Raw genomic sequence first — 10,464 nt, 5'->3', positions numbered from 1 at the left:
AGAAGTAACGAAGAAGAAAGAATTTCAATTAAGGAGTTTTCCTACTCCATTAATAATTGACTATTTTTGTTTCCCACTAAGTGCAAACATTTTCTCTACTATTTATATTCGACTAACACGCAACCGTTTATTTTGTTTCAGGTTGAACGGGCTTCCCAATACAACACACCTCCCAATAATGACTGAGATCGAACAATACAGATATCGGCAACGATAGCCATTAGGAAGTATTGACATGCAATCAACCGAAGGCTTATCTCACGAGCAGGCTTGGGGCGAACCGACAATAGAGCTGGATGACTGCTTGTACTAATTGACAATCAATGGGAGTCCCACCCAGTTCTATCAATCCAGAAGTTCAAACAAATATTTCTAGAGGGGTACTGTCTCGATCTCTGGAATGTGATTACAGTCACAATGCTGTGTTGATGGCAGCATGTGACACGGCACTGCTGTGCGCGGTACAGACGTTCTGCTAAGCTAACTCTAACTAGCGTTATATTTAACTGTCGGGCCGGCCCGTGTCTGCGAACCGGACATTCATACCGTGCACGAGCCCACAGCGACGTGCAACTGCTATTATAGTGTAAGTGTCGAAATAGTACCGTGTCTAATTTCGTATCGTTGTTTTAGATTAATAAGTGTTATTTCCTTCGTAATATAATATAATAAATGGTGATTAAGCGCGTGGGAGTCGATTTAATTAATTTTAAATTTGTTTACGACAAGCGCTATAAACACGCGTCCGATCAAAGTGAACGCACTCGGGAATGTAAATATTTGAACTCTAATGCCAGGATTCCATAAAAAGATCAGCGAAGTCGCCGTCAGCCGAATGAACGATGAGACAAATCATAGAGGTTGCTGACAAGGCTGTTTCCACCGATGATCTTATTCCCGACGAAAAAGAACAATTCCAGAAGAGTATATTGGATGTAGGTCGCTTGGAGAACGTTCTAGCTGCCTTGGTGGAGAGTAAAGTGGTTGCAATAAGAACTGAGAACGAGAAAAGCGGGTCAAACCATTCGAGTCCTATAGCCTTACTCGCTGGAAGGATCAACAGGCGCTTCCAAAGCAATTCCACAGTATCTTCTGAGAAAACCGGCAAGCCCAAGTTGAGCATTGACAATGTTCGCAGTACTGAGGAGGGTACCCTACCAGGGGACGTGACGAGGGCAGGAGGGAGGCGGAAGACTGAAGAGGGGGGAGAGACAACCCTTCAAGGTAGGTTGAATTGCCGACTTATTTACCTTTTCTTAAGGATTGTCCACAACTCCAGCACTTGAACAGCATTCAAGGCGGAATAAAATAAATCTCAACAGTAAATTCTATGCGCGATAGAAAAAAACGAGATGTTTTATAATTTTCTTCCATGAAATGCGTACAAGCGTACATTGAAAAAGTTTACAAGCTGGGTTTTTCAAATATTAAATCGTATCATTGCCATATAATTATTTTTGCTTTTTCTCATCTAATTTTTCCTTTCAAATTAATAACAAAATATATACAGTATATGCATTGGACCAATACGGCGGTCTGTTGCCGTAAAGTTACCTCCGTAGTTTTCTTCGTAATAATAATAACTAATAACCGATTTTTTGCCAGATTTTCTAATGCATAAATGATTTGATGATTTATGATAGTGTTTAAATATCTAAAAACAAACAAACGCCATGTTTACATAAAAAAGTATGTTGCAGATAATCTTCAAACAATAATATTCACATTAAAGCAGAAACGTTATCAAAAACCCTACACAACAATATGTGGTTTGAAGAATAATTTTTCAATAAGTTGAGCGATTATTTATTTTCTCTGTCGTCGTATTTTGATGTTAACCAGTCAGTAAAACAGATGGATAGTGTCTAATGTGAATAATGTAGTATCCCATTCTAATAATATAGTAGTCGGTCTATCAAAGTATTGATTTACATATTATATACATTTATTGATCCTGTCATGGAAATTCAGTTGCTTGTGCATTTTGTATAACATCAAAATACTACGAAAGCTTTTCTCTTTTGTTAGAATTTATTGGGTTTAAAGTGGATATTTATCATGAAAACATAGGAGGGGAAACACTAATCATTTGAGGCAATCTTTTAATAAGCAATAAAGAATAAGTATGCATCTCGTCTGAATTACTATACTCGTGACAATTTTAACGCCAGTTGTCACATGTAAGAACTAAGTATCCGTCTTAGGACGAGACAATACCCTAAAATAAAGTCATAATCTTAACGACGTAAGTGAAGTAGCCGTGCACAAAAATATGCGACGCGCGGCTCTGGTGTATTGGACAGATCCGCGGATGAATTTTCCGTATCAAATCTCTAAAATAAAGTAGGAATCAACGACATAAGTGATGAAGACGCGTAAAAACAATATTTGACGTACGGTCGACTTTGCCCTAGCAGGCCTAGGAAATAGATCTTTCCGTGGGGTTTATTTTAATTGGTTCTGATGAACGTATTACTAAAATCTCAAATGTTTCTAGAGGAATCCCTCGGGAAGTTACTAATTCATCGTCAGAAAAATAAAATTTTATAGCTGTAAAACGTATACATAGAATAATTGTGAAACCGTTTACATAGAATATTTTAATGGTAAGGCCCTGTTTTTATTAGTTTTAAATATAAGTAACTAACTTTTGTAGGGATCCCTCTAGAAACATTTGAGATTTTAGTAATACGTTCATCAGAAATAATCAAAATGTGAGCGTCGAGCAAACCCCCTTTATTAATCTTATGTCGCCTTAGTGCGCTTTATTGTTTTATGTTTTAAGTTCTAAGAAGTTAGGAGTTTAAAATATGCGGTCAATGTTAGGGATGTTTTGAGAGGTTCAAAATGTCGATGTTTAAATTCGTACGTACATAGAATGGTACCTAGAATTATTTCAATTTCTTTGACTGATTATAATTTCATAGGTGCTGGTCTCAATTTATTCTGATTTAGTAAATTTTAGCATGCTTTTTCCTAAGCAACTGATTTTGGTTCGGCCTGGATTAAGTATGGGACAAATTTAGTTCTTCGTACGCTGTTCTAATAACACAAGTTCGGGGAACAGCTTCACAAAGTAAAAATGTAACTCGATTTTTGGCGATTCGAGACAAGAAGTTGAAGCGACCGCTGGTAATTTCAAACTAATATCGACAAGATATTAGAGACTAATATGGCAAGATCGTTTGAAAATGATGTGCGCTAAATGGTAGAGTTTTAGGCCTACGTTTGGCCAGTTAACCTAGGTTAGTTTTGCAACAAAACGATATTTTAAATCCTCATTAGAGAGGGTCGTTTAAAAGTCTCAAGTTTAGTAGGGGATTTTAAGAGGAAGGGGGAGAAAGTTTATTCTTTACCCAAGCAAGTACAGCTAAGTCCATTTAAGGGCGGGAGTACTAACCAGGATTTAATCATTATTTTATTAGCTGTATAATTCGATCCCTGAGTTGTATTTTTTATCGCAATTTGAAAGTGTTTCCGCGGTTAAAATGGTTTTAGGGCAGGCTGTGACCTAAATCCCAGTAGAAATTAGATAAAATCTCGTATATTTTCCAAAACGACAAAAAGAGTAGTTAAATATTTTTTTGCTGTGAAAGTGAAATCGAGAAACATTTTCACAACTAGCAAGTTCACATACACAAACTTTTTTTCGTATGATAGTTTTAAGTGAATAATCACTAGGGATCAGTATTTTGATTTCGGGGTCATATGATAATTTTTAAATGCACATTCAACTAACTGTTAGATATGATGAATTATATGAAAACTCTATTTATTTGTAAAAAGCCATCTTTATTTAAAACGAAGTAGAAAATGTCAAATTTAGACAAAAGAGAAATTCCCAGAGTATCCCACACAAATAAAAATTGAATATTCTTTTATACTTAATAGAAAAACTTAACAGGTCACATAAATAAAAATCGGATATATTTATCCGATCTTTATATTAACTGATATTTAGGTTATAGACCAATTCTTTTGAACGATTCGACATACGATTACAAAAAGACAGCTGCCAAAATAGTTTTTGATAGTGAATGTGCAAATGTGATTGCTGCAGACACATTAGTCTAGGGACATTTATATTTGTGTGTAAATTTATTTTATACTATACAAGAATGTACTTTAAATTTCCTGTTTGTGACTCAAATAAAAAAAAAATAAATAAAAATAAAATGGAATTTTTTTTTTCCAGACAATATTGTTAGTTCTGAATTAGAAATATGAGATCTACAAATATGACGTATAAAGAGGTTGTCTTGGTAAGACAGAGATTCTGGCTTAGATTCCCACTTAAGTTAACTTTTAATTTTTTGCGTCTTGTTCTGTTTCATGTTTCCTTTGGATTTTTTAGTAGTATCTTCTTTTAACAATAAAAAAATGTTTGCTTTATCTTTTAAAGTACCTAAAAATAAAAATAAATTTTCAAAAATTTAAATTTAAAATATAAAACATGCCGAAGAAAAATTTCCGTACCAAATATGCATAAGTAATACCAAGTACTTTGGATTACAATCCAGGTGCCCTTTCCCATTCCTCCCAGTGCCGGGATTTGACCCACCTTTCAATATATCTTTTGGTGTTACTCCTAAAGCCGGCTTTCAGTGATGGTATGTTCAATTTTTTTCCCTAGATTTCAGATAAAATTTTTACTAGATTTCAGAATGAGTTTTTACACACATGTTTGTATGACGTGAATTTCAAAGTTTCATGAATTCCCTGAAATATTTCATTATTTCGCAAGATTGGCTTCAGAATTTTGAACATAAAACCAAATTTAACAATTTTCCCGCATTCTGTATTTATCATTCTTGTCATTTGAATTTATAATCCTACATTGTAATAAGAACCTACTGACTACTAGTCTTATGATACTTAGACAAATTATGCTATTGGGGCGTGCATTCTACATCACTGCCACATTTCACAGTAGGTACTGTAATTTGGTTGTCGCATGATGTTTCCCGGTAGACTAGATTAAGTGAGGTTATGTTTAATTTGATGCTGTTTTTTATGACTAATGATGATAAATTTTCTGGTGGAATAAACCGTACGCTATAGTGTAGATGTCCCAGTAGACCGCCCGCTGTAGCGCCACAACTGAAGCAATGTTTAAACAATAAGCCACTCGCGTCACATTTTTTTTTTCGGTTTAAGTAATTTTGTGTGTTTTTTGTGGATCAATGACGACCAAATATGGACCGAAAAAAGGAGCCGCTTCAGTTTGGAATACTTGCGGACCTGTACGAGCTTCAATTTATTTATTTGTCAAAATTCAAACTCCCGGAGCGCAGAATCTGTTTTATTTATTTAAAAATGGATTCATATAACTACCGTAGAATCCGAGACCGTAAAAATAATTATAAATATTGTTATCTCAAATATTGCTTTATATTTATGTGAAAAACATTTGCAGGCCGCAAACACAAGTGAATTCACGTTAAATGCCAACTTCAAAAAGCCGGCGGAAATTTCAGTGTGAATTTATTTAAAAAAAAACTTTTTTTTTAGCTCCACGCAGTAGTGTGAGAAAATAATTTCCCTTGTGACCTATGCCATCTTTGAGGATGCTGTGTGGAGGGTCTTTTTAGGGAAATAAAGGAGATGAAGTTCTGGACGACAAGAAACAGGTATGAGATGTAGAGGTAGTCCGGTATTTTAAACAGGATAGGGGTAGTGTGGGATTTTATAAAAATAATTTGAAGAAAATCGATGACTGGTCATTTTTATGTAGTGACGTCACATGCTAAAAAACGGATTTAAATATTTCATTGCTAACTTGTAACATTGTAACTAAAGATTTAATTTTTTTAATAAAATTTTCGCAATCGTAGTAGAAACTACACGATATTTTCCAAGACATTATAAAATGCATGCAAGTGGCCCATTAGCCTGAAACACTTTTTTTTAAACTTTTTTTAAACAACTCGAGTTCAAATACATTACCTTGATGGTAGGTACCTCCTCCTCACTGTATTACAACGTTGGTAGAGTTACAAAAAGCATTACTTTTATGTCATGGCAAATAAAATGTAATATGAAGCCTTTGAAAGATGGGAGAGTTTTGGAAAAAATATCTAAATCCTTAAAGCTGATGGATCTTTAATGTTTTTAATTATGTTTTTAACAATTCTGTTAGCTGAAGTCCCGGCATTTTTACAAAACAGATCTAGACAGCGACCTTCCTCTTGTTTTAGATTAAATGACTGTTTTATGTTTTTTTTTTCTTACCTCACCGGAGACCCAAATTTCATTTTAAATTTTTTATCCCAAATAATGTCAGGAACCGCTGGTTTAAGTAAGTCAAGTACATCCCTTAACACCCTGTATAAGTGTATAAAATGTATAAGCAAGAGAGAGAAAAAAGGAAATGAAAAAGCAGAAACCAGTTTTTCAATTGCAGATAGCATAAAAATAATACAAGAGATTATGTGGGTTCACAATACATAACAAATTGCATGCTACAGAAAAATAACAATATGTAACAGGTATTTAAAATGCATACTTTCTGGAATTATGGGATAGCTGCGGGTTTTATTATGGTGAATTTTATTAAAAACAAGGTTTTGAGTTGATTCAATAAAAATAATCCATTGAACTTTGCTTTTGTTTTATTTTACAATGGAACAATAAAAATATCTACATAAGAAGAGCCCGATCTCCCCTGATCATACAGAAGGAACCGACTTGCACGGCGGTTGGAAATGGAAGAAGGAAGATATTAACAAACGTATTTGTTTTATTATAAAAGATGACTCGATGTTTTTCAAATGAAGACTAAATGATTTTATCCTGTGAGACTTTAGCAAAACTCTACGTCATCATCAGTAAAAATCTACGTCTGGTTTAGTCAAGTATTAGAGGTTTTACGGCCAAACGTTTAACAACGACAAAAACACAGGACTTCTAAAGGCCTGCCAAAACCAAGTTTCCTCTTAAGACAGATACTGTTCATAAACTCAGCTTCTCCGGATGTGACAAGATTTATGTAGACCAGACAGAACGGACGATCTCCAAAAGATATCAGAACACTTTCGAGCATGTAAACTCGGCCACCCTGACAAATCGGAAATTGTCGAGCATTTGATTAAAGCCGGCCATTACTTTGGTTTTGTTTCTAAAGTCTTGGGAAGTCCCGGTAGCTCGCCTAATTAAGGAGGCAATTGAAATTCATGAAAATCCCATAAACATTAATAAAGACGACGGAGCTAAATTGGTACCAGGTAATTGATGGCTACATCAAAACTAAACACAGAAAACCATTTTAAATTATAACGTGTTACCAGCTCCTAGAGGTGTTGAGTAGGTAATACGGTATCACATCTACATACATAAGCACACACTTTACCACATCGATTACACATCTGCCCTGATGGTGGAAACTGTAATGGTGTCCGAAACGTTGACTAAAGAAGGAGGTACCGTAATACGACATAGTACCCAAAAAAACACTGTTGACGCAACAATCTTCCTTTAAAATTGTCCTTGATATTTTCCCATCCTATTACCTACAAGTACCTGTCATTATCCGACAATACCCACGTTTGTGTGACATTTACAACAATAAACTTAACTGTCAAATCAGTTTATTGATGAAGCCAGTGTGATGAACATCTCTTTGTGATCATCACCTGTGAGTGAACCAACATCAACATCGTTGACGAACATAAAAGGGGTAAGTCGGATTCCTTCCTTATTCCCTGTTCACCATCTCTAACCATCGTTGTGTCAACTTCAAGTTCACAATTAATTTTACAGTCCATTCTAGATTCGCCTTGCGATTACATTATTTGGTCCATTTCGAGCAGGATTGAATTAGAAATTAAATTCATTAGATTCAAAATTATTATTGTCGTTGCGTTTTGGCTGTTTTCTGTGTAAAATCATTATTCTTACAAATTAATGAGCAAAATGGCAGATAAGAAGGTCGCTGTATTAAAGGCTCGTAGAGATCGTATGTTAGCAAGAATTCAAATTACACATCAATTGATTCCTTTTTTAGACCAAGATGAGAAGAAAAGGGAAATCTTTTTAAGCCGTTGTAACAAAGTGTCTGAATGGATAGAAGAAATAGAGTCATTACATAATGAAATCGAAGCTATATTAATCGAATCAGACAAAGCAGACGATTGTTCGGAGATTACCACAGTTTCCGGGGAATTGGATGTCTTGTATTTTGAAATTTTATCTGAAAAAGAAAGCCGTAAGAATTTAAACATTAAATAGAGTCAAGTTCTGCAAACAATATTAACAACTTAAAACTACCCGCAATTCAAATCACACCTTTTGATTCCAATATTAAAAATTGGCATAGTTTTCATGCATTATTTGCGAGCTTGGTACACAATAATGCGATGTACACAGACATTGAAAAATTCCACCATTTAATATCGTTACTGCGGGGAACCGCATTGAATTTAGTAAAAACATTACCTTTAATTGCCGAAAATTATCCAATAGCTTGGAATATTCTACTGCAGAAGTATGAAGATAGTAGATTATTATTTACATTTTATGTAGATGAGATGATGAATTTTAAACCGTTACCTAATGAATCGATAAACGGATTAACACATCTCTTAAATACTTTTCAAGAGAATTTATCTGCCTTGAATGCAATGAAACATGAAAACTTATTTAATAAATTTGTTGCCCACATAATTGTACGATGTCTGGATCAAGACACCAGACGACAATTCGAAACTTCACTTATGCGAACACAATTACCGGAGACATCTCAATTATTTGAATTTTTACACAATCAAATTAGAATTCTTGAAGCATCAAACCCAATCACTACGAACATACCTAAACTAAAGGCGTCGGTTGCGAGAAAGTCCTTATTGACTTCAAGTCCTAGCTCTGACTTGTGCGCTATATGCAGAGAAAATAACTCCATTTATAAATGTACTAAATTTCATGAAATGTCTCCAATTGAAAGGAAAAATCGGATTAAAGAGTTAAATCGATGTTTTAACTGTTTAAAGTTGCATAGATTCGGTGAATGTAAAACACAGTCCAACTGTAAAATTTGCAACAAACGACACCATTCTATGTTGCATTTTGAAACACCCTCAAAGGGTGAAAATGTTACTACCACGTCATTGACTGCAGTCACAAGGTCAAACGGACATGTGAATAAAGCACACACTGTACTATTGAGCACAGCATTTGTTCACATGCAAAATAAATTCGGAAAGTATGTACCTATTCGAATTATTATCGATAACGGGAGCCAAGTCTCTCTTATAACTCAGGGTTGTGCCAAGAGGCTAGGTTTATCTATACGAAAATATAAGATTCCATTAAATGGATTAGGACAGACAGCTGTCAACTCATGCACAGGTATAACATCATGTGTTATCAAACCTGTTAATCAGCAAGCACCTACGTTATCCGCGACACCCATAGTGATTCAGGAAATTACTTCATGGATGCCATTTGTTGCACTGGATAAAAGTGTGAAATCGCGATTTCTCAATTGAACGTTGGCCGATCCAAGTTTTGATCAGCCGCGTCAAATAGATTTTCTACTCGGCGCCGATCTGTATCCAAATATTTTGGATGATCAATCGCATATCGTTCGGGGTAACCCTAGTGCTTTAAATACAGTTTTTGGCTACATTATTCTCGGGAAAGTTGAATGTCAATCAACCGATTCATCGCCAATGTCACTTTTGACATTGTCCAACATGTCATTAAATGATACAATGAAAAATTTCTGGGAAATTGAAGAAGCTCCGGTCATTTCTGAATTGAACCCCGATAATACCAAAGCGGAAGAAATATTTCAGAAGGAGCATTACAGACAGACAGATGGAAGATATGTGGTTCCGATTCTTTTAAAATCGGACAGTCATTTACCGCAGAATACCTACAGCTTGGCTGAATCACGAATGCGCAAGTTGGAAAAGCGTTTTAACCGGGATGCGACGTTGGCGTCAAATTATGCGGATTTTCTTGATGAATATGAAAGTCTAGGTCACATGAAACGTGTAACACCCCACTCTGGGGCAAATTATCTACCCCATCACGCTGTAATTAATGAAAAAGGTAGAATTCGCGTGGTTTTTGACGGGTCTGCGAAGGCCTCCGATGTGTCATTAAACGTCATGCTGTATAGCGGTCCAAAACTACAAACAGAAATACCATACATGATATTAAATTTTAGATTTCATAAGTACGTCTTTACTGCCAACATTTGTAAAATGTACAGGCAAATTTTGATTATTCCTGATCACCGTAAATATCAGCACATCCTTTGGCGCAATTCACCGCATGAACCGATGAAAGATTATGAACTTCTAACTGTAACCTACGGTTTAACAACTTCTCCGTTGATTTCGATTTTCGATTCTACGTCAATTGGCAAGAGATGAGAGGAAAAGCTATCCTGCCGCTTCGAGGGCACTGTTAGAGAATTTTTATGTTGATGATTTGGCGACTGGTGCGGACTCCATTGAA

General features: G+C 35.3%; 1 protein-coding gene across 1 annotated transcript in view; it reads left to right on the top strand.

Moving 5' to 3' along the window:
• Positions 1-842: 842 nt before the first annotated feature.
• The window catches only part of LOC149422921 (uncharacterized), a 122,445-nt gene continuing 112,823 nt past the window's right edge, over positions 843-10,464 (top strand). Inside the window, exon 1 of the mRNA XM_089633023.1 lies at positions 843-1,224. Coding sequence (XP_089489149.1) covers positions 843-1,224 — 382 coding nt within the window. The remainder of the gene's footprint in view (positions 1,225-10,464) is intronic.

Source organism: Hesperophylax consimilis, chromosome 6 (genome assembly GCF_061612785.1).
Source record: "Hesperophylax consimilis isolate HC1 chromosome 6, BYU_Hcon_1.0, whole genome shotgun sequence".
NCBI lineage: Eukaryota > Metazoa > Arthropoda > Insecta > Trichoptera > Limnephilidae > Hesperophylax > Hesperophylax consimilis.
Note: the sequence above shows the minus strand (reverse complement) of the source record. Positions and strands in the feature narration are given on the sequence as shown.